General features: G+C 47.9%; 1 protein-coding gene across 2 annotated transcripts in view; it reads right to left on the reverse strand.

The window, feature by feature from the left end:
• Positions 1 to 952: 952 nt before the first annotated feature.
• Positions 953 to 25158, reverse strand: part of VWF (von Willebrand factor) — a 137126-nt gene continuing 112920 nt past the window's right edge. The window contains exons 43-52 of one of the 2 annotated variants that reach the window (XM_058282316.2): positions 22186 to 22335; positions 17967 to 18077; positions 15741 to 15921; positions 14876 to 14916; positions 14287 to 14403; positions 5209 to 5307; positions 4276 to 4404; positions 3692 to 3731; positions 1712 to 1809; positions 953 to 1245 (exon numbers count right to left, since the gene is read on the reverse strand). In XM_058282316.2, the coding sequence (XP_058138299.1) occupies positions 1057 to 1245; positions 1712 to 1809; positions 3692 to 3731; positions 4276 to 4404; positions 5209 to 5307; positions 14287 to 14403; positions 14876 to 14916; positions 15741 to 15921; positions 17967 to 18077; positions 22186 to 22335 (1155 nt within the window). In that variant the 3' untranslated portion in view covers positions 953 to 1056. 2 annotated transcript variants of the gene reach the window in all.

A 25158-nucleotide genomic window follows, 5' to 3' on the forward strand; every position in this document is an offset into this window, starting at 1 on the left:
CGTGCTCATCATGGGTGGTCTCTCCCCACACTGAGTCTCCACCATCTTGGAAAATTTTTTCATGAATTTAAAGGAAGGACAATCTCTTGTTGAGAGCGACAGTGCCAGTTGGGGGTCTGGGAACCAGGTGATAGTCCCCAGGCTATCTGCCCCTCTTGCCTTCCCACAACAGGACGTCTGGGTCGGTAGGTCTTGGCATCTGGCATAAAGCCTGAAAGAAACAGCTCTTTCACCCTCAGGAGGAAGTAAATCCCTGATACCCTTTACATGATGTTACACTTATTCCCCATTCTGAGCCTTGCTGTCCCCATTTTCATTCTTATCACTTCTTACATTAATAGGGCAATATAGTTTCGCAAAGACTTCCAGGCTTTATTTTATCCTCACAGCCCCATAAGTAGGACTCACACCCTGTTATCCAATTGAGGAAACTGAGGCTAAGAACCATAAGGGGCTTGTTTGAGGACACGCAGCTGAACGCAGGTCATGTGGGCAGCCCCTTTCTGCCTCCAAGTCCCAGCCTCACATCCCACCGCGGCGGAGCCTGCGGAACCGCGTGCACCAGCCATCAGCCGGTTGTTTCCAGCCTCCTCCACCCCCTTCTCCCAGTCCTCAGCTCCTCTTTCTGCCACAGGGACCACGGAGGGTTCAGAGAAACTCTTGCATGCTTGGTCTGCCACACCAGAGCCCCATCTATGCTGGGTCCATCCCTCTGCTCCCCCAGGAGATCCAGGGTTCAGAGATCTGAGTGGCCGGTGTTCTTGCTCAAATCCCTAGGACTTCGGCCACTGGGCTGAGTTCCTGAGGAGGCCCGCCCCACACTACACCCCACCTTCTCCCAGGGGTCGCCCGAGCCCTCCCACAGACACTCGGGGGCTCCAGTGCTCTCAGGTGGGGCCTGTGGTTTGTCCCTCGGAACTTCTTTGCCCGCAAGACGCAGTGACCATCAGCCTTTTGCCAGTGGAGAGCTTGGCCTTTATTGTGGGCCCGGGAGGGCGCAAGCGCAGAACGGCAGAGCCCTGCACGGCACGCGCCTGCTGCCGAGGCGGCGGTGCCTCACTTGCTGCACTTCCGCGGGGAGCACTTGCACTGCATGGCGTTGAGGACCTCGTGGTACACGATGGAGCCGTTGGTGCAACGCAGGGGCACCCGCATGGGCTCCGTCCGCGTAGGCGAGCAGCAGGAGCACTGGTCCTGCACGTCCTCCGTGTCAATGGAGTACACCGCTTTGCTGGCGCATTTACCCTGCAGCGGGGCACAGAGGGGCGGGGCACGGTGAGCTGGAGAGCCCTGGGCCCCGCAGCCAGCTTCCTACCCGCCCCCTCCACGCAAGGCGGCCAGAGAAACCCAGGGCAGCTAGGCAATGCGTAAATGCAGAGCTCAGGCAAGAAACTGAGTCTCTCTCTCTCCAGTCATAACGCTCCCAGATCCCCCTAGCTGCAGTGTCTGTGCATGTTTGCTTGACTTCAGAAGAAGTAGCCCCATCTTCCATAAATAACTCTCCAAACTCTTTAAAGGGTCTTGTTCAGCCTTTCCTAGATTTTTCTTCTAGGGTGAAAATTTCCCAGTTACTTCAATAAAACATCTTTTGCTTCCAGATCCTAGCACCTCTCCTCCCTCTCATTCTCTAGAACCCTCTAGAAGGTAACCAAAGATATTTCTAAACAAGGAGGCTCAGCCCTCCCCACCTCGGGCCTCACTGAAGCCTTACCTGGCAGTAATGAATGTCCACTTCCTCTTCGGACTTACAGTTTCCCACCTTGACGTACTGCAGGCTGGCTATGATGTCCCTGCAGTCGGACTCCTCACCTACAGGGCAGGTGAAAGATGGAAGGCTGGCTGGGTTTCTGGAGAACACTCTTCAGTCCCAGCCCCTGCACTGGGCTGCAAATGGGTCAATTCCATTATAAGCAAATAACCAAAGGCAGCCCCAGGAGGGGAATTAAGTTATCCTGGTTCGCCTTAGCTATTGCTGGCCCTGCATGTTCAGAAACAGTTACTCTTGGAACAATTTTAATTGCAGAAGGAGCCTAGCTTCACTGTGTTTTGGCAACATAGAAGGAAGAGTCTTGCTTTCATATCACTGAAGGCTCTAAAAACCATAATGGCTGCGGCAGTCCTCTCATGCCTGCAGCTACATCCAGAAGCTAATGGCAATGAAGTAGCCGATAAATATAGTTAACATCTGTCTATCCCTGCCTCCAGGAAAGAGGAAAGGTAAAAGCCATGGCCACAAATGACCCTCACTGCCTCCACGGGGGCTGAGAAGATTCTAGGAGCCCCTGTGGAGTCCCTCCTTGGGTATTTCTGTCTCCTGGTCTCTGGTATGGGTTTCCTTACATACAGGGTTTAGTGGCATTCAGATCTGAATCTCTCCTTGGCCCACTGACAATCCTAAGATGGAACATCAGCTCGCCATTCCCATCTGAATGCTGGACGTTTTCCATTCCTGGATGGCTCTATATCTAACTCATTCCTAACTATATTAGCCCGCTTCCCAACTTCTGAATAATTTCATTTTAAAAGGGAAGCCTGCCAATCACATTAAGAAGATGAATATGGAAACCATATTTAGGCCAACATACTCTATTATATTCTTTTCTATGGATTTAAATCCCTGAGCCTGCCTTATTTAAAGGGTCACAATGACTCCTGCACACACTGGCCAATAGAGGTCCCTTCCTGCTGGTTTTGCAGCTAAACGTCTCTTAACCAAATTCTATGTACAGTGCACCTAGAGAGAATTCATCTTCTCGGGTGGTACCTGACTTCACATTCTTAAACCATTCAAACGGGAATAATAGAGATGCTTTCAGAGCATAGTTCCTCAATCTGCGAGTTGGTTAGAGCAGTTACAGAGGCTGGTCAGAGAAAGCCATCGGGAAAAGAATGAATGACTGAACACAGAAGGGATTCATGTTTTCACTCTTCCTTCCCCTATCAGAAAACGAGCATGGGCCCATGAACCCAAAACCAAACCAAACCAACAAAAAAAAAAATCCAGGCAAACAATTCTATATTCAGAAAAGACAGCCTCGGGATTCTGAGGGTCACTTGTTCTCATGAATACAAGACTGTGACAGGGATACCGTGTGATGTGCAGACCTGTTGAGCCCCAGCTACAAAGCCGTGATGCATTATTAGGGCCAACCAGCAGAACCAGCTGCAAGGTCAGGAGGGGCCAGGCGTGAAGAAGGAGCATCCATCAACTTGGACCAGCCTCTGAGTCCCTGACAGGGAACCCTCTGCTTACTCGCAGCACACGGCAGGGCTAAATGTTAACGGGCTGGCGGCTTCGCCTTCTCTCCGAGATAGTGGCATGACGCTGATTTCTGTATGAACACATGCACTGAGTGTGTGTCCTCAAGGAGCCTACACTCTGGCTGGGGAGAGAAGACAGTCTCTTGCCACAGGACTATGAGCAATAGCAGGCTGCAGAAAAGAGGTTAGCAACCGTCAGGAGATCAGAGGAAGGGAGAGGCAGAGTGCTGCAGGTGTGTGAAAGGAGGCCTGAGCAGGGGCCACGGTGTGGGACGTTCTGTGAGGGGGCTGCTCCCCCACGCTTGAGCATCATGACTGGCCAGTGAACAAGAAGGAGATGTCTTCCTTGACTAAAGCTTACTCCAAAGAACACCCCTGCACTTGGTCCGATGGGTTTCAAGGGACCAACAGTCTTTGGTAATGTACTCACATGTGTGACAGCAGGTGCCTGGAATATTTATGATTTTCCCCTAAGAAAACAGCAAAGTCCTAGATTAGGCATAAATATGGCATTTTTTCAGACAACCCCAAGGCAATTCCTAGCTCTGGACGCATTGCCCTGTGCTTAAGTCCCCAAACATAAACTAAGCTTTCCGTCACAAATATGAGCAGACTGACATCACCTGAAAAAGCTGAAACCCTAACCCGTCTGACCCTAAGCCTTAACCTAATCTTAACCCTAAAATGAATTCTCTTCCAATGGAGTCATCAGGATCACCACCCCCAATGAACATTGGAACTCGGATTGATCTTTTACCTTCCTACTCAAGGATCACAGATTTCATCTCCCCCAAGAAAAAGATTTTTTAAAGTATCTTATAATGCAGAAAGCTTGTCTCTTCATCATATTTTGATTTTGTAATTTCACCAATTCTTAAACTGGTTCAGTGATTGCCCTTGGACACTAGGAAATCGTGTCAGAGCTGGGCTGCTTGTTAGGAGAAGGACTTTGTTCTTCGAGTCAAAGATTGAGACAGTCAAGAAGAAAACAGGGCCTGAGCTTCGACTACTTACTCCCTCAGCCAGACATTTCTGTTCATCGAAGGGTGGGCAGCCTGTGATCCTCCTCTCCCAGATGTACTCTCCTCTCTCATTGACCTTGCAGAAGTGACTATCACAGCCATCCTCGAGTACCTCATCACGCTGAAAGGAAAGAGGGAAAGTGGATGAGCAAATATGAAGCCTATGTTTTGGTTGCAAAGCTACTTCAAACCATGGTTTTGACTGCTTGGAGTTACTGGAATAATTTGGAGGACTATGGAACAAGAACAAGACAGGAGAGATAGATAGATAGATAGATAGATAGATAGATAGATAGATAGATAGATAGATAGATAGATAGATAGATAGATAGATAGAGATAGATAGAGATAGATAGATAGATAGATAGATAGATAGATAGATAGATAGATAGATAGATAGATAGATAGATAGATATAAAGTCTACAAGCCTAGAATGCATCCCAGTTATATAACCTATTTTCTATGAGCAAGGGACATAGAGGTAGAGAATCCCCAGACTGTTCTGACCACTTAAAAGCTTAAAAATTGAGATGTAGCAAGGGTAAGCTGGCTAATCGATAACTGATCTAAAGATGAACCAGGGGTACCACTTCCCAGTATTACTAGCTTATTCTGCCTTTCAGTAAACAGTTTCACTCACTGCCTCATATACTTTCAAGGCTGGAGAAAATCTTAAAGACAATTCTACATAATGGGGCCATACACCAACTATACTCTCATCAAGAACAACAAAATAACTAAATCATAGAGAAAACACTATGCCTTCTAGAAGGCAGTCACCTTTTCTGTATAAGTTCAGAAAAAAGTGGGACAAGAAACCAGTATTGAAGCAAGCTCAGTCCATCTTTCTTAAAGGAAAGGTCTCAAAATAGGAAACCAGATTGGTGATAAGTAGAGGAACTCCTGAGTTCAGCTTGCTCCCACCTTCAGCGTCATGAACTGTCCTCCTCTTAGCTGAATGGTACAAGCCACTGGCAGACATCTCGCACAGCATTCACCTTGGATCTTCTCTTCCTTGTAACCCTATGTGGAGAGGAAAAGCAGTCACAGTTAATCAATTTATACATAGGCTTGCTTTACCAGCCTATTGTCTATCTTCGCCATCAGTTTCACCTAGAGTTCAGTCAGTCAACACACAATTCTAATTAGCTTTTGTCCACCCTCAGTACCCTAGATAGCATTCCTTCCTCCATATATGGACATCTCACTCTAGTTCTAGCTAACAGACCTATTAAATAGACATCTCCCCTGAGCATCAGACTTTTCAATTGCTTACATAATTTTTGATCATATTGTTATCTCAAGATTTAACCTATCAAAATACTTGATTTTTGTCTCAAATTTCATCCTGCCAAAGTCTTTCTGATTTCAATAAATGGTTTCATCACTCAGTTGTTCAATCCAGAAGGCTGGGAGTCCTCCTTAACTCCTCCCTTTTTCTCCTCTCTTTACTCATTGCAACATCTTGCCAAACATGCATCTCGAACTCATTCACTGCTGATCATGGTCAATGTCCTCTGTCATCACTTAGGCCAAGCAACCATCATCCTCACTGGACTCACGTAGGAGTCTGCTCCACTCGTGACCCCTATCATGGGTCTCCACACAGCTGCTAGAATAATCTTATAAAAATACATCTAGTCATGTCACTCCCTTACTTGAAAACCTTTGATGGAGTTCTAGTTCTAGTGATGGCAGAGTAAATTGTATCAGATTGACCCTCCTGCAGATAATAGTTATAAGATTTTAACAAAGTATTTAAAACAATTGTTTAAAGCACTGGATGATGACCAAAAACAATGATAAACTGATGAACTGGAAGGTATTCAGTCCTTGAAAGAGGGAACTAAAATGGACAAGAATCATGTATAAAAGACTTTTCCCAGGAGGGTAATCTGTAAGGCACTGGACAGCTGGAACTCAAGCAGAAAGTTTTAGTCATATTGGCATGAAGAGTCAGAGGACAGGATATAGGACTACTAGCAGAGCTGGAAATTAAAGGGGAAAATTCCAGTAAAGATGAAGCCAGGAAGGGGAAGCCCCCAAATCTGCATATAAACTCCACTCAAATCCTTGGATAGCCGCTGAACTATATATGCACTTCAGAGCCTCCAATGAACCCAGGGACAAAACAACAGCTAGAAGCCTGAAAGAGCTGAGCAGAAATTCCAGCTGCCACACATCACAGGGGAGATAAGGGTTGGAGTCTGAATTTTACCCAGGTTAGATGGGCTAGGTAAACACCTCAGTTTTCCATTAAAATCTCAGAAAGTCCAAGCCTTAGGAGTAAAGGGTATGTCCAAGGACTAAAGGACTCATCCTAGGACTAAGGTAAATACTGAAATACATGCTCCCAAATGTAGTTTAAAACAAGCTCTCCTTTAGTTTAGGATTAACTGTCCATAACTTTACTGGCTGCTAGAACCTAACTTAACATTTATCACAGGAAAATAACAGAATTCAGTCTCTTCAGCACTCTAGACATGCAAAAGATGGAAAAAATTGATCCATACTCCACAGCAAAATCACTCAATTGAAACTCAAAAGTGAGTAGATGTTCAATTAGCAGTCAGGAACTTTAAAATAACTAAGATAAATATGTTAAACAGCCTAAAGGAAAAGAAGGATATAATGTGATAAGAAATGAGTGATTTCAGTAGATATCTGGAAACTTTTTAAAAAGTCAAATAGAAATCTTGGAATTAAAAAACATATCTTAAATTTTAAAACTCACTGCATGATGGAATATAAGAAAAGGAAGGGTTCATGAACTTTAAGACTGGTCAATAGAATCTATCCAAACAAAATTACAAGGAGAAAAAAAGTTTGAAAAAATATATAAAAATTCCCCATGACCAGTGGAATAGTATCAGGTGATCTAATTACATGTAATTAGGGTCCCAGAAAGAGGAGAGAGAAAATGGAGCAGAAAAGAAATGGAAGAAAGTTTCCCAATTTGGTCAAAAAATTAACCCACACATTGAGGAAGTATCGTGAATCACAAGTAGGAAAAGTATAAAGAAAATTAATCCTAAGCGTATACTCAAACTTTTGAAAAGCAATGATAAAGAAAAACACTTAACAGCAGTGAGAAAGAGGGAGAACCACATAAAGGGGAACAACAATAAAAATGGCAGCTGACTTTCATCAGAGGCAACACAAACCAGAAGACAATGGAACAACATATTTAAAGTGATGAAGAAAAAAAGATGTCAACCTAGAATTCAATACCCTCCAAGTGAGTGTCAACCTAGAATCCAATATCCAGTAAATGAAGGCAAAATTAAGACATTTTCAGATAAGTGAAAACTGACAAATGTGTTGCCCTTTGGCCCACACTAAAAGAAATGCTAAAAGTTCTTCAGACTGAAAGGAAATGATACCACATGGAAATCTGGATATATAGGTAGGAAGAGTGCTGTAAATGATAAATACATATTTCATTTGTATTTCTTTTATTAAATATAGTAAAATACAATTGACTGCTTAAAGCAAAATAGTAACAATATATTGTGGAGCCTATGTCTTATACAGAAGTAAAGTATAGGACAACACTAGCACAGATGATAGGAGGAGAGAATTATACATGAAATGGTGTACACTTAAATCAAAGTAGACTGTGATAAGTTAAGGATACTTATTGTAACCTTAGATTCAGTACTAAAATATTAATATGAAGAAATGCAGCTAAAAGTCCAATACAAAAAAGGCATCACTCAAAACAAGACAGCAAAGAATGAACAGAACTCATAGAAAGGAAAACATAAAATAAATAATAGTGCTAGATTCAAACCCAACAATATCAATAATTACATTAAGTGTAAATGTATTTTTCAAATCCCATTTAAAAATGAAGATTGCCAGACCTGAGTAAAAAGGCAAGACCCAACTACATGCTACTTATAAGAGATGCACTTTCAGTATAAACAGACAGATTGAAAATAAAAGATGGAAAATATATTTCATGTCAACACTAAGAATAAGAGAGCTGATATTAATACCAGACAAAGTAGACTTTAAAATAAGGAATTTGCTATGAAGACCCACAGGGTATATGGTTATGGCAGATGGATTTGGAGTTCTGTGCCAAGTTAGAGGGCCCTACTTTGGAATTTGTGCTCCTGAGTGTGATGAAGCTGGACTCAGATGTGACCTTTCTATGCATGCCTCTTCTGTTACTTTTACTGAACCTGTGGTTGGTGCTAGGGATGGTGTATACTCAGGGGACTTGAATCTCTGGGCTGCCCATGTGCCAGCTGGGCCTGACCCTCAGCAGAGTTGCAACTCCTACTCTCCAGAGTTGGACTTACCCAGGTCAGCTAAAAGGGAGGTGAAGATGGTCAACCACCACACCAGGGAAACAAGAGTGCCTACAACTGCAAGCAGAAGAATTGCATCCATTGGCCATGTGGAATCTAAGCCCCCTCTTAATCTAGAGGTGGAGTGGTCATCACCATCCCAGGGTCCATAGAATGGAGGAATAAAATATGGATTACAGTGGACCTACCAATATTCTACTATAAAACTATCGTGACTAGTAACAGAAGAAATTGTAGCATTGAGGTGGAGAAAGTGGCCACAATAGTTGCTGAAGGCAGGGAGAGGGAAGAAGAGGTGTGATGTGGGGACATTTTTGGGATTTAAGTTGCCTTAAATGATATTGCAGGGTTAGATGCTGGACTTTATATATTCTGCCATAACCCACTGAATGTACTGGGGTAGATTGTGAACTACAGGGTAAACTATTATCCATGTGGTACAGCAGTGCTCCAAAATGTGTTCACCGAGTGCCATGAGTGTGCCATAATGATGGGGGAGATGTTGGTGTGAGGGGAGTGGGGTGGGGAGGTAGGGGGTATATGGGAACCTCTTATGTTTTTTAATGTAGTATTTTTTGAGAGGTATATATCTTCAAAAAAATACAATTTACAAAAATGATAGGGGTGGGGGTGGGAAGTGGGTTATATAGGAACCTCTTAAGTTTTTTAATGTAACGTTCTTTGTGATCTATTTAATTTTTAAAAGTGTAAATAAAATAAGGAATTTTACCCATGATAAAAGTGGCAATTTCATAATGATAAGAAAAATACATCAAAAGACATGATTAAGAAAATAAAAGGTCAAGTCATAGACTGGAAGAAAATATTGTAATACATATCTCTGATAAAGGACTAATATCCAAAATCTATAAAGAACTAATATAACTCAAAAATAAAAAGGCAAATAGATTTTAAGATGGCAAAAACTTTGGAAAAGAACACTTCACAAAAGAAGATATGGCCAATAAGTACATAATAAAGTGGCCAAGATTAGTCTTAGGAAAATGCAAATTTAAAACATCAGAATGGCTAAGTTAAAATACCTAATACCAAGTGTGGACATGGATGGGAAGGAACTAGAAGTCTTCTACAATGTTGGAGAGATGATAAAATGGTAGAAACACTTTGGAAAAGAGTTTTGCAGTTTCTCATAAAGATAAACATACATTTACCCTATGATCCAGCAATTCTACTTTCAGGTATTTACTCAGAGGTATAAAAATAAATGTTCTCAAAACAATGGGTACAAGAATGTTCATAGAATTTTTATTCATAATAACGCCAAACTAGGAACAAGCGAAATGCCCATCATCAGATGAACAGATGAATGTATTATTATATATCCATTTAATGGAATAGGGCTCAGTAAAAAGGAACAAGCTATTGCTATACTCAACAGCATGGATGAATTAAAAAACATTATGCTGACAAAAGAAGCCAGACACAAAAGCTTAAATACTATATAGTTCCATTTACATGAAATTTGAGAACAGGCAAAACTAAGCTGTAGAGACAGAAATGAGGTCAGTGTTTGCCTGCAGTGTTGGGGGAGGGGAGTGCCTGGAAAGGAAATTTTTGGAGCAATGGAAATGTTCTGCATCTGGTAAATATACCAATTTATACATTTATCAAAATTCATCAAACTACACAGTTAATATCTGTGCATTTTATCATAGGAAAATTATATCTCATTTTTAAAAAAAATAAATTAAATACAAAGTTATTAAAAACCCTTCTATGCTTCCCATTGTATTTAGATTAAAACCCAATCTCCTTACCCTGTCCTACAAGGCCCGGCATGATCTGGCTCTTTCCTAATTTTCTGATCTCATCGTGTACCGCCAACCCCTTTGCTCTTGACAATCCATCCCCAAGCCTTCCCTGGGACTGTGAACATGCCAAGTTCATTCTCAGATTAGGGTCTGTGTGTTTGCTGTCCCCTCCACCTGGAATGCTATTCCCCCACTCTTTGTATAAATGGCTCTTTCTTATCCTTTAATCATCATTTAAAATATCTCCTCAGGGAGGTCTTCCTAGACCACTGACATCACACACACACACACATTCTTCATAACACCTATCACAGCTTGCAATTTGCCTGTTTAGATGTTTTTCTCCCTGCTAAGCATGTGGTTCCCAATGATGGCGATGCTGCTCACCACCGTCTCCCTGGCATCTGGCACAGATGGGTGCTCCCCCAGTCAGTCGCTGGGGTAGCAGGTTCTGTGAGGCACTCGCTGATTTTGGTTTAAGGTGCAAGGCCTTCATTTCATCTGCATTTGAAAAAGCAGCGGCTTCCAGACTTTTGGAGTTCACTGTCTTGTAAAAAATGCCTCCAAATTTGGGAGACAACCTAGAGCTGACAACTTTTTCTTTTGCAAAATAGAATATTTTAAACAATTTCAGTAAAATAAAAGATTAAAATCTATCATCAACTGTCTCATCATTTCATAAAAAGTAAAGCTCTGTCTCCATCCACCTCTACCCCCCAAAAAAGAGGAAAGACACAATCCCAAAATTTTAAAAAGCATTAGTTAGGGGAGAAACCAACTATGCTGTCATTCCTTTTCTCATTTTGCCACATTTAGTAATCACCACACAGCGACACCCATCAGGGCCCCAAAGGTTTTTCTAATATGAATCTCTAACAGATGATTATTACACATCCCCTCAGTCAGCACACAACGGACAGAACGATCCTACCCAGCAGGCACGGTTAGGAGCTGGGGAGCTTGCACAGAAGTGAATTTAAGCAACTTTCTACCCATAAACGAAGCTGTGAACTTGGCATGTCTTCAGGGATGGGCCGTAGAGAGAGCCAGTGAGGACAAACGCGGCACTAAAGCGGGGAGCCGGAGCCGGAGCCCAAACACCGCTTCCAAAGGCCTACTGGCCTTTGAGGGCCACTAGCCGGTATTTCCACTGGAACTATAACTGTATTTTTTTAAAGGTACAATTCCTGGAAGGTATATGACCAATGTGAATGAGAGCAAAGAAAAGGACTGAAATAAGCATTATGAGTAACTGTGAGGCGTTGAGAGTCAGGAGGAGGAAATAAAACAGTGCCTCAGTCAGGTAGGGTTTCGTGGGATCCTGGGTTGGGGCATTTTTTAGTGAGTGTTGGGAGAAGAGAGCAGGAAGTGCCCTCCCCTCAGCGGGCCTGTGGTGAGGAAAACGGACCAAGGCTTTTCAGAAGCGAAGGGAGGGTCAGATGGAGGAGAGCGCCGCAAAGGCAAGGGGAAGGGGAGAGGGACTCCGTCCACACCCCAGAGGGGCAGAGGGCAAAGTCAGGCCGAGAACAGGAGCGGCAGAGGCGGTCCTGGGAGGAGATGGCCGGGAAGGCAGGGGGAGGGCAGGAAGACCGGACGGGCGATTGTTTTGAGGATGTGGTGGGGGCTTGGGAAGGAGCAGAGGAGAGCGGCTTACAGGACTGAATAAAGAAAACAGACCCTGAGTAAAGCGAGACCGCAGCTGCACACGGGGACGCGGGCAGCTGCTGACAGGAGCCGGTTCCACAGGCCGCCACATGGGAGAAGCGCAGTGCCCAAGGGGCTTTCACTGGCACAGTCCGTCTCGGCCGGAAACATCCTCGGTGCCCCTGTCAGGGGCAGCCACTGCCTCTGCCTGCTGAGCCAAGTTCCCCACCAGCCACAGAGTTCACGTGTGGCCTGAGCAGCCAGTGAGCCCCACTCCCCCTGCTCAGTCACCCCCCCAAACACTGCTCTGCCAGTGACCCACAGCCTTATTCCATGGACTCCACTGGCCGCTCAAGGCCTCCCCTTGCTTCCATCTGCCAGTTCGTCACCCACTCCCCTTCCTGGAAGGTCCTCTGGTCTACACCCCACCCATTGCTCCGGGCGAGCTCAGGCTCCTCCCCCTCTGGGACACCTTCTCAGGGCTCCATGTCAGGGTGACCCTCTTCCTCCTGCTGTCCCTCAGAGCGCGTCCATCAAGCTGCAGCTCCACCCCTCACCAGCACCATCCGCCTTCTGCTGCTCTCCTTTAGGGGTAAGCCTCATCTCCCCTGGGAGGAAAGGGACTCACACCTCTTTGGTGACACTAACGGGTTTATGCAGACCGATGGAGGCCTTCAGGCACCCCAGCTCCCCCCCCCCCAGGAGGCCCCACGGAAGTGCTTCGTGGCAAGGGAATATAATTAGACCAGGTAAGGACGCTGAGCTAGAATGGAGCCAGCTGCGGCAGCTTTCAAGTAAAGGTTAGAGATGCGCTGAAGGAGGGGCTTTCAGGCAGGAAGAGGTGGGCACACTGTCCTGGGAGATGTCAGAACTTCAGAGGAAAGGAGGAAGAGTACAAAAACTAAAAGGGATCATGGATTAAGAATATTCAGAAACCGACATCTAGGCTGGATTCTCAGGAGGCAGGGGAGGGTACCGTGCCACCCACCTCTGGCCACCAGGGGGCGCGCGTAGCGGCTCGCCCTCCTGCAAGCAGCGAAGCCCTTCCTCTCCCTCAGAACCGCGGGGTCTGAGCTGCTTCTCGCCCCTGCCCTGATGGCAGCGCACGGGCATCCACAGCAAAAGGGATGCCACGTAGCTCCAGAGAGCATTATTTCATTCCATATTAAGGCCCGAAAGTATTCTAGGGGGTTGCCACACACACACGCTGCACCCCAAACCCAAAAACAGCCACTGGGAATTTTTTTTACTTGGTTCTTTCTAATCAAGGCAAGAATGTTCTCTCTGAACCATTCTATAGAAATGGCTGTGTCTCCTCCGGACCCGCTCACTCTGCACGTACTTTATCACGCCCTTCCTTTGAGCGTGACACAGTCCTGAGAGAGAAAAATGTGCGTGGCCTGCCAGCTCCCACCCTGGCCCCAGCTCAGTCTCGCCGGCTCCCGATGTCCCCTCCCTCTTGTCTGCCCAGCTGCTCTCCAGCAGCCCAGCCCGTGGCCTGGCAAAGAAGAGGGGAGAAGCCCTGCCCGGGGCCAGGAGGGAGCATCTGGCTCCCAGGAAAGCCACCTGCACAACTGAGTTCTCTAAACACGAAGCGCTGGGCTCCGAGGGGGCTAAGGCCTCCTCCCGAGCTTCAGGGCCTGTCCTGGCCACCAGCGCTGCCCACGCAGGACTCATAGAACCCCAGTGGGGTGGCTTTAAAAGACATAAAGTAAAACGATGGCATGCTGCTTCTGGGTTGTTTTTTTGAATCTATCAAATTAGAGATGGCGATTCTACTTTTCTGAACCCACGCTAGTATTCAAAGCAAATTTAAATATCCAATAATAAAAGGCTGGCAGTGTGCTGAGAAACAGCCATTCAAAGGATGTAACTACTATGTAGCCAGTGCTCATGTACACAGAAAGTGCCTGATGAGTATCTGTTGACCGGATTTTCAATATTTTCAAAGAATGGTACTGACGTTTCTCAAAGTGTTGTGTAAAAAATACAGGGCTGCAAATAGACTATCATAAGCCTTGTGCTTATGTTTGTTAAAAACAAAAGAGGAAGAAAATGTTTAAAACCTATAAACTGAAAATCAGCATTACTCAGAGATGTGATTAGGCTGTGTGACTTTGACTTTCTTCTTCCTAGTTGTCAAGTATTTTCCACAATCAGAAAATAACGAGAGATTTACTTAAGGCCCCAGTGGGGTGCGCTGCGGGGTCACTGCAGTGTTGGGCCGCGTGTCCGTGCAGCCCCCTCGGCCCCGTCCCCCCACTTACCCGGGGGCAGGCCTGGCACGTGGTCTTCCTGCACTCCAGCTTGAACGCCAAGCCGGCCCCCAGCTGCGCGGTGCAGCGGCAGGCGGTGCACGCGTCGAGCAGCATGCTCTTCCCCGGCTGCAAGCAGAAGTGGCCAGGTCACACCCGGCCTCCCCCGACCTTCACCCCTCGGGGCCTCCCAGGAGCCATGCCCTGCTGCTCCTCCTGCCTCCAGGGCCGCCCCCTTCCCCGCCCTCCAGGACCACGAAGGGAAGAGCCGGGGTTATCCAGAGAGGCCGCCGGGGCAGAGGCAGTGACAGGTGCCCGAGGAGTCCAGGGGGCTTCTCCGGGCACAGAGGAAATGCCGCGTGCCTGGGGCGGGGGCGGGATGTGAGTGCTAGAGGCGGGGCCCAGGGCCTCGAGTGAGGACCAAGGCGCCCAGGCTCGGGGGTGCCTCGGAAGCCCTGCAGGAGAGCAGGTGCGGTGGGGCTGGCCCTCCGGGGTGCCCTCCTTTTCCACCCTAGAGTGGTGGACTGCCCTGGGCTGCCCCATCCTTCCCGCAGCCTCCCAGCGCCCAGCACTCGCCCCGGGGACGAGGGCAGCAGCTCACCCCGATGATGGTGCCGTTGATGACGCAGGCCTCCACGGGCACTGGGGGAGAAGCGCAGCGCGTGAGTGGGCAGAGCACGCCCTGGCCAAAGCAGGCCGCGGCGGGGAGCGGGGCCCCCGCGGCGCCCCTTCACGGCCTTCTGCTCTTGCATCGGCTGGTCCTGCTCCACCCACAGCAGGCCCCCTCCCCCCAGACCTGCCGAGGAAGGGCAGGACAGCTGGCACTGCCCCACGCAGTCCCCAGTGGGGAGAGCCCTCTGCCTTTCGGGGGGGGGGGGCGCATTTGTTGAAGCGAATTCCAGGGAAGGGATGAGTGGGAGAATGTTTGGGTTTATGGGAGAACTCAGTTCAGCTCTTGACACTCTAAGTCCCAAGGTTAAGCCACACCAGGAGTTCAGGGCAGGGCGGTGGAGCTAGTTGTTTGTTGGTACTGCTGTTTGCTTGTGGAACACCTTCTCCCGCGAGAGGCAACACCGCACAGGGTTGAGAAGGTGGTCCTCTCTAGCGTCGGAGAAACCTGGGCCGAGTCCAGTCCTACCATCCTCTAAGGGGGTCTGAACAAATGAGGTGGTAATAGCGCCCGTGGCACGGCAGGTAAGGATTACATGAGCTGAGCACAGGGCAGGGAGAGGGCGATCTTCAGGACAGTGTTCTATTTCTCTCAATCCCTTTTTTGTTTTTAAACAGGGATTGAGCCCAGGACCGTGTATGTGGGAAGCAGGCGCTCAACCACTTGGCTGCACCCACTCCCCTGTTTCTCTCGATCTTGCTTTCTCACACAAGCAAGAGGACCAGGTGGGATGAATCAGCACAGAACTCAGGAGCCAAGAGGGGACGAGGGGCTGGGAGGCGGCAGCGCGCCTTACCGCAGCGGCAGGTGGGGCAGCACTCGAGGGTCTCACAGTGCAGGTGGAAGCCCAGGGGGCAGGTGGGGACAGCCAGCTGGGGGCAGGAGACGTTCCTCTGCTGCACGAAGACCTCCTCCTTCACCCGGACACACTCGTTGATGAGGCAGGGGTTCTCGGGCGAGGCCCAGCGGGAGCCCACCTGCGGAGCACCCAGCCCGTCAGGGGTGCTGGGGCCGGGACCCAGGGCCGGCTCCTCTCAGGGCGCTCCCAGGGCCCACCCAGGGGAGTTCTGGTCGAGGGACAGGTAAGTCCGCAGAGCGAGGGACCCAGCGCATCCCAGCGCATCCCAGCCCTTCCGCGACTGGTCAGAGGCGCCACCATCACCGAGCCCCCGGCCACCTGCATGGGCTCCGGAGGGAAAGGGGGCGCTCCCTCCTGTCCCTAGCAATTTTCAGCCGAGTCCTGAGAGTCAAGGGTGCTCTGATCAAGCAGCCGCCGCACAGGCGGGCACAGGGAGGGGCAGAGAGGAAGCACCACCCTCTGCCCAGGCTGGCTCCACCTCCCGCTCCTGCGGGAAGAGAACGGGGGCCTGCAGTGCTGACTCTGACCCCGGCCCCTGCGGCTTCCAGGGCTGCGGATGGGCGGCCTGGCCTCAAAGCGTGGCTCTGTGGGCAAAGAGCACCGGTGCTGGCCAAGAACATGGTCCAGAAAACTCCCAGGGAGGTTCTGGCTGGAAAACGAGCTGTCCGTGCAGGCCAGGGCCCGCCCACCCCGGGCCCCTGCCATCCCACTGCGGTCTGGTGCCAGCCTCCAGGCCTCACCCTTCCCTCACCATCTGCTGACCTGGCCTCAGGGTCTTTTAGGAGGGTCGGTTCCCACCACCCCCTCATGTCCCTGGTGTGCCCCGGCAGTGACACCCAAGTCTTGTAGGTAAGATGGAGACTTGGGCTGGGGAAGAGCAGCTCGGGACTCCTGCTCTGTAAACACTGCTGGGAGAAAAGCTGCGGGCAGGGCTGTGTGGGCCCCAAAGGGAGGGGAGTGACCATGAGGGCAGGAACACTGACCCCCGAGGGGCCTGCTCTCAACCCCGCCAGGATGGACACACCTCCGGTCTGGGGGAGGCAGGAAGAAATCCGCCTCTGTCCTTGATGGATGAGAGAGAAACTGCGAGTGGGAAAGGGGAGCAGGGAAGGGAGATCCACAGGTAACTGGGACGAGAAGTGAGGTGGAAACCCATCGGATCCTTCTGCTGGCAGTGAGGAGGAAAGAGGCAACCGCCTGGGTAGCGGACGGGGCAGGTTTGGGACATGACGGCTAACCCTCTCCCTTCCTCTGTAGACCAAGTGTATCTCCATCTTCCCAGGAGACAGCGGAGGGCCTCACGTGTGCCCCGCATTCTCCCAGCACCCGTCTCCCAAGGCTGCCAGGGCTAAGCCCTACCCTTAGGAACCAGAGTAAAATTACTATTATCTGGCATCTGGACCATAATTCCCAAGGAAGGAACCATCTTCCTTAGGAAAAATGGCTCGATAAGCATTTTGAGTGCGAGCTGGGGTGGGGCCCACTGGGCAAGAGCTGAGCCCACAAGAGGCAGCTAAGCTGATGTGCCTAAGGAAAGGAGTGGGCGCCTGCTGGGGGCGGGGGTGGGGAGCTGGGCAGGAGAAGATTGGGGGCAGAGGGGTGCTGGCAACATGGCAAGGTGTACGGCCAGAGTTGCAGAAGTAGCTGAGGGACTTTGTGGGGAAGAGAAATATCGGCTGCTTCTCTGGGTTGTAAATTTCTCCACCTCCCTCAAATCATCAGGCAGGTTTCCATGGAAATGAAGGGAATGGTGTGAGGGCCATGCCTGGATCAGCATGTTCCGGAGTAGTACCTGTGGCCAGTGGGGCTGCAGGGCAGGCTACAGTGGGCAGCAGAGCTGGCCATCAGATGCAGAGGCCACCCCCAAACCACCTACTCAGTGGAAGCAGGACCTCAGATCTCAGGTGACCAGGATGGCCAAACCCCCTGGGAGCTCACAGAATGCTTAAGGGGCACTGGGCTTCTCCCCAAATCCACAAAAGGGAAGTCTGAGGCAGCCTGACCTAATTCCTAAGGGGAAAAGTAACGCTAACATCTGGATTACACTCCCCGGGAAAAGCAAAGGGCAGGGCGTACGCCCCTAGAGTAAGATGAAACCGAGGTCAACACCGACTGGGAACATGGGAAGTCCCTGCCTCCTTCCCACCCCGGGGCCAGACCTACAGTCTTCCAGGTGGCCTGGGAGTCCCCGCGTGGCGAGCCGGTCACCACCTCACAGGCAGACGGCAGGCAGCTCCCACAGCACTCGCCGTCGTGGAGGACGTAGGTGAAACCCTGCGGAAACAAAGGGACAGAGAGTCAGGGCAGGCTGGCAGCAGAGACGGGGCCCTGACTGTTCCCCACGGGTACTGGGCCCTGGGGCTTTACAGGAAAAGGGATGGCCCGGACTTGTTCGTTTGTCACCAGCCAGTCTGAGGATCATGCCAAGAAGCTGCTAGGAAGCATCAACCACTGGGTGACCCAGCTGAAGACACATAACTCTGCCCTCCGAAAGCTTCTGCGTCAGGACCAAGATCCAGTTGGTGGAAGCATTCAGGATAGCCCAGAGTTCACATGGCAGGAGCTAGCGGACCTGACCTTTACCGTGGTCAAAGCCAGGGAACTTCGTGGATTAGGGAAGAACACTGAGGTCGCCGGAGGTCCAGCCTCTGCTCTAACAAGCCTAATTACCTCCACGAGGTGAGTACCTGAACCAAATCTCTCCTATCAGAGTACGGAGTTGTGCTTCCCCAGTTAGGTCTTTGACATCTGCCTAATATTTTATGAGATGCAGTGTTTTTTACCAAAGGAAAGTGAGATGAGAGAGCAACAGAGACCCCCATTCCCCCGAAAGCCAGCCGAGGAGACCAGCACCCTGGGGGAGTGTGGCCCATCTTCCCTCCTGGAGGTCCTCAGCCTTGGCCAAAGCGGAGGGAACTTGGACTGAAACCCTGCACTGAAAGGTCTAAAGCAATGTGCAAAGAGCAGGCAAAGCGATGGTGTGTGGGGTTGTCCCGGGAGCCAAGGGGCAAAGCCCAGGATGCTGTTCACCTTGGGGCTGTGTCCTTAGGAGAGAAGGGACACCTGCCGCTGCTCAGAGTGGGTGTGGATGCCAAGACTGCGCTGCTCCCAAGCACACGCCCAACCAGGGCCACCTCCGAAGATGCACACGACACTCCGGATCAGCCTAGCTGGGGCCTCTCTCTGGGGGAGCACGAGAGCTCCAGAGACTTGGCTCAACTTCACGCCATCTCCCTGGGACCTGCTGACACACCTACCCACGTCACAGTGGTGCGCAATGAGTTGTCCCCAGCCTTCTCTCAGCTGAGATCCTAGGTCATTTATTGTGCACCTATGATGTCCTAGGTACTATGGAGAGCCAACAAATTGGGATGATACAATCGGCATACCCTAGACCATAAGGCAGAGCATATCAAGTGCCATAAAAGTGCCTTGAGGGAGCACAGAAGAGAATAATTAATATGCTTAGGGAGCTAGAGTCACTCTGGTATACCTCTCTAAAAGTGCGGTGATCTGGATTTGTGCATTCATGCTTTCCACTGCCTTCCACCATAGGCAAACATATTACATTATGGATGACTCCCAGGCCAGATGCCATGTTCCACAAAACCCCCACAAACTCCTCATGCCCAGGTACCCCATGCCACCAGATTACCCTGCCACTATCTTTCTAAGATTCCCTTTCACACCTCCTGCATCCTCATTTTCTTGTTGTACAACCAGGGTTCATCCTATATTTTCATCTCTTTCTCTTTCCCCTTGCTCCTACAAATCCTCTTTCCTATATCTGTTCCAAAATATACATTTCAGACCCTTCACCTTACCTCTCCCCAAGGCTAGTCCCTGGTTTCCCAATTGAGAATGGAGCTAAGCTGGCCTAACACCCGTCCTCCCTGAAGACAGACACCACTGAAGAGAAATCCCCTATTTATTTAGCAACACAATCGTTTAAGCTTGATTGCCAGAGCTGAACTGGAAGTGGGAGGCATGAGGCTCTGGGCACCTGTTCTCTGCAGAAAGCACAATTTGAAGACCTCTTGCCTGGATCAGATGTTACCAGATGTGCCAGCCTAGCAGAACAGGCCCTGGGCTGGGAGTTAGGACACTCTAGTCTCCACTGGTTTCAGACAAACTGTGAAGCTGTGGTCAAGTTCATTCCCTGTGCTAGCCCTTTGATTTTCCACCTGATAAGTGGGAAGAGCGCCCTGCTTCTTTTTCCTTCTGGAACAGTGTCGTGAGGATGAATAAAATCCAATGGACTGTCTTATTCCCTCAGAACATAGCCCATTAAAGCCACGGGGCCAACGGGTAGGGACTTAGGGGGTTGTGGCCTTCAAAGGAAAACTTTTCTAAGATTTATAGAAAATTGCAGGAATTTCTGTTGCTATCAACAGGAAAACAAGGCCCTACGCAGGTAGGCACACCTGCCAAATGCTTTGGGAAGCTAGCAGCGCTCTTTGCACTCCTTAGATAATTTTTTCTGACATGAAGAGCAAAGAAATATGGAGGAGGTCAGGGAAAGGGTGTTCCTGCAGATGGTGGTTGCAAGAAGGAAGAATCAGAGGGTGACAGTGGTGATACTGTTCTCCACTTGTCAAAACTAGATAGACTACAAATACATCCAGGTGAGTGAGTCCAAACGCCTCCGGGCGGCAACCAGAGCTGCTGCCTCCTTGAAGAACGAAGCCTGCAGCCATCTCCACGTCACCAAAGCTCCAACTCACCTCAACACAGAAGAGATCCCAGCCTGGCCGCCCACACACCCTCAGCTTTACCTAAACTATGAAGCCTCCTTCTCCCTCCCTGAAGGTGTGAGCATGCAGCCTCTAGCACAGGGAATTCAATGCCTTCAAATAACCATACGGTCAAGAGTCCTTCCCCTATCTGCCTGACCTCTACACCTACTTTCTGAAATGGCCTCCAGCCAGGTGTGTACATGCGACCCTGAGCCCTTCACAACAGGTCACAGGACCAGAAGGGAAGCCAGGCAGAGGGCCCACTCCACAGGCTGAGCAGCGCCCATCAGTGCTCATCTAGGAATTTAGTCTATGAAACACAGAGATTGAACGAGTCGGATTGGACAGGGAGAAACCAAGGACCTGAAAAGCCACATCCAGCTGGCTATGTGCAAAGGAAATTTATGAGAAAGAACACATGCTCATGGAAGAAGCTGGCCTGCAGTGAGGAGATGGAACAGAAGGGCAGAGAGACACAAGACATGGGCCACCATGCCCACCCAATTTCCTATACTTCATTTCTTAGAGATACCCTTGCATCCTTTCCAAAAATCTCCTTTTGAGTTTAGCCAGCTCAAATGGGTTCTGCTCCTTGCAATTAAAATGTCCTACTGAAATACTAAATATACTAGGTGTCAATTTTATAAAATTATGTCTAAACAGCACTCTCTTTCCTCGATAGCAAATTATTTCCAGCACTTCCCATGGCCTATGGGAAGAGCTGAAGACCAATGGACCTTCAAAACTCAATGTGCCCAAAAGGCACCCCTGGATACCACAGCACCCATCCCTCCCAAAGATGCCCAGCAAGTCCCACTCATCCTCAGCGCCAGCAATGCAGAGGAAGCGACAGGACTCTCCCATCTCAGGGTGCACTCTGAGGCCTGCCCTCCCCTCATTAAACCATTCATTTCCAAAACAGCACCAAGGGCACTGTCCTCACTGCTCTCACCATTTACCAAAGCAACATGATGCATGCAATTGCCCGCCTTGGCAACTCCTGTTTTAACATTGTTATCCAATGGCAGACAGTAGCAGTAAATCAACAGACTCACAAATCTCCCTACACACCAGCGCTCCCTTGCCCTTGGATCTTATCAGTCTTAAATGAGAAAGAATGGGGTTCTCTAGAACCCATAGGAGCCTTAGGCTAGGCCACCAAAAGAGGAACTAAAACCTGAATTTGGGGCACAGTGACCATGCTTTCTGCACCTCTAATTATAAACATTGTCTGAAAATCATGAATCTGCATAAAGATACTGTGGTACCTGGAAACTGGAACAATCCCAGAAAATTCAAAACAATTACCTGCCCTGGGGATAGGCTAAGATGATGCCTAAGCCTAAAGGGGGAAGAAAGAGGAAAAAAATCAAGTCTTCTTTTCTAGGCCTTGAATCCTCTCCACGTCTCTGCTCAAACATAGCCCTCTGAACTCAACAGTCATGGCCGTTGGCCAAGGATTGACTCTTCGAAGGACAGCATAGCAATCCTTTCCTCATGCTTCTTTTCCTTTCCCCTCATTGCCTCTCACCTGGGCCTTGAGCCAGAAGTGACCCAAGGACTTTTCTTGCTCCTTCCTGAGAGCTCCTCCCCTCCATCCCCACCTGGATGGACCTCTGTGGCTCCCAGCCCGCTGCCCCACTTACCTCCCTACAGCCGTCTTCACAGGGCTTCTGAGAGCACTGGGCCACACGCAGGCCCATCACAGCGTCCTCCATGTCAGTGCAGGTGCAGACATCACAGCCCTCCTCCCAGAACTGGCCCACAGGGTAGATGGTGCCTCGGTGGACACAGACCTGTAGACACAAGGTTTCCACGGTTGACCTCATCTGACTCATCTTAGTGTGATTAATAAATAGCTACGTGTGTTGGGAGCTGTGGCAATAAATAAAAACCAACATGGTCTCTGTCCACTGGAGGGAAGGCCGGTCTACTGGAAGTGGTCCCTTGTGAGTCATTGGTGGCCTAGAGACACCACCCGGGCTGCCTCAGGCTTCATCATTGCCTTGACTGCACATTACTCCATCCCATGTCACTCAGGAGGCTGCATCCCCATCCTTAGACCTAGTCAAGTCCTTAGACTTGGAACCTTCTGCCCCCACGGGATGGACTGAAGGTGAAGGACAATGGGCAGAGACTGTGACTATGTGTCCCCTCAAGGCCCACAAGTGACAAGGAACACAACAAACAAAGGCTCTGGGCACAACAAGATATACTTGAGGAGCAAGGGATCCTTTTGGAAGAACAAACTATGGAAGGGATGTGGGAAATGAGGTTACAAAGGCTGGTTGGAATCAAAATATGTACAGGGTTCCCGTTTGGAATGACGGAAATGTTTCAGTATTGGATGGTGGTGATGGGAGCACAACATTGTGAGCACAATTAACTGCACTGAAATACATATCTGAATATGACTGAAAGGAGAAATGTTGGATTGTATATATGATAACGGAACAATTTTTTTTCAATCCATGGAACTACACTACACAAACTGTGAACCCTAAATTAAACCATGGACTTTAATTAATAGTACAATTATAAAAATGTGCTATCATCAACTGTAACAAATGTTTCACAATAATGCAAGTTAAGTTGTTGGTGGTGGGGTAGTGTATGGGAATCCTGTATTTTGTGCATGATTTTCAGTAAACCCACAATTACTCTGTTAAAGACAAAAAATTTTAATATAAAGCCTGGGATATGTGTCATATAGAGTGTTTAATCTTTAATTTGTAGGAATGAGGCACTAAGGAAGCTGTTTGATCAGTAGACTTAATGACATTTTTAAAATTAGTCCCAAGTCTGTCCTCTGAAAATAGCAGTACATATGTATTTTTAAACCATCATCATATGTCTGCTCAGTCTTCCAGCTCCTGTATAATGAACTTACTGAGTGAGACCCCTTGTTCTTCTACTAAAAAACCTGTTAGGAAACGTCACCACCCTATGCAGTGGACTTGGCAAGATAAGTACTTGCGTCTTTACCATTTGACCCTGAATCACACTGCTAAGAATGTGCACCAAAGACACACTGACAAACAGACAAAATAACAAATGTATAAAGCTATTTCTTACAGCATTTTTAGTAATGTAAAAATACTGAAGCAACCATCATAAGGACCTTGTTAAATAAACTAAGGTATATCCACGCAATGGGACACCATGTAGATATCAAAAGGAATAGGAAGATCTCTATATGCTGATAGAGCATAATCCCCAGGATGTACTGTTCAATAAAAAAAGTAAAGTCCAGACAAAAATTTATAATATGCTACCCTTTCTGTGATAAGTTGGAAGAAATATGTAAAATTTTTTATATTTTCAAAAAACAATGGAAAAATATGCCAAAAACTAATGAAAATGATAAATCACAGATGGGGAGGGGGGGAACAAGGCATAGGAGACCGGGAGAGAAGAAAGAACTCTGGGAATGTATTTTGTTTTATAAGTTGGACTTTGGAATCAGTTAAATGTTTTACATTTTGAAAAATTAAATAAAAAAGGAAATAATCCTGGGGAATGGTTGTAGCTCAAGTGGTTGAGAGTGTGCTTCCCACATATGAGGTCCTGGCTTCAATTCTTGGTACCTCCTAAAAACAAACAAATGGAAAAAAAATCAACTCTTATTGGGGAGCAGATGTAGCTCAGTGGTTGATTGTCTGCTTCCCATGTACAAGGTCCTAGGTTCATTCCCCAGTACCTTCTGAAAAAAAAAAAAATTAAATAAAAAACTTTTAAAAAAGGAAATAATCCCTAAAAAGTAAAAAAAGGAAATCTCTGATTAACTGGATATTAAGTCAGTGTATAACCACACAGAGTAAATAATTATTCAAGTTTAAAACCCAATACTTTGAATGCATATTCCTAATAAGTTATATTCTTAGGACAAAAAGAACTGCAAAGTAATCTTAAACTGCATTCAGCAGTTGTGAGGAGTAATGTTGGCACTATTATTTTTTAAGCTACTATAGGCATATTGTAAGATAAACAAATAATTGTTATTTAAGAACCAAGATTCTCAACTTGAAAGAGAAGTAATACAAGTATAAAAGCCAAAGAAGTTAAGTAAAATGTATAATCTTGAATCTGAATTAGAAATAAATGATGAACTTACAAGTTTTCTGCTCTTTAAAAATTTTTATTTCCAAACTCTGCCCACCAAAACAGTCTAGAGGCAGTGGCAACCCAGAGCAGTAAGCGTCCTGTACCCAGACTGTGGCATCTAAATACCACTGTCATTGGAAGGTACTAAGGTGCCTTGATGAAATGGCTGATGCTGGGTCTAGGACAGGAAATGTCCAAGGTGAGCCTGGTACAGCTTGTTGTTTCAGAAACAACAGAGGCCAGTCCAAAGGGCTCCAGACCCCCAGGAAAGAACTCCCATTTACCCCAGAGAAAAACAAGCTGAGTATCAAAAGAAGAAAGCTTACAATGAATCAAAACACGATCAAATACATAACAATGATGGAGTCATAAGGATGCTGAAAAAAAACTTTCTGCACATCTTTGAAGGTTGCTAAGCCATCAACTTACTACTCTGAAAAACTGATAAATAGGGGAACAGAATCAAGCATTTATCTGCCTTTACTAAAGGAACTCTAATTCAGGGAAACCAAAGA

Source organism: Dasypus novemcinctus, chromosome 20 (genome assembly GCF_030445035.2).
Source record: "Dasypus novemcinctus isolate mDasNov1 chromosome 20, mDasNov1.1.hap2, whole genome shotgun sequence".
NCBI classification, from domain to species: domain Eukaryota; kingdom Metazoa; phylum Chordata; class Mammalia; order Cingulata; family Dasypodidae; genus Dasypus; species Dasypus novemcinctus.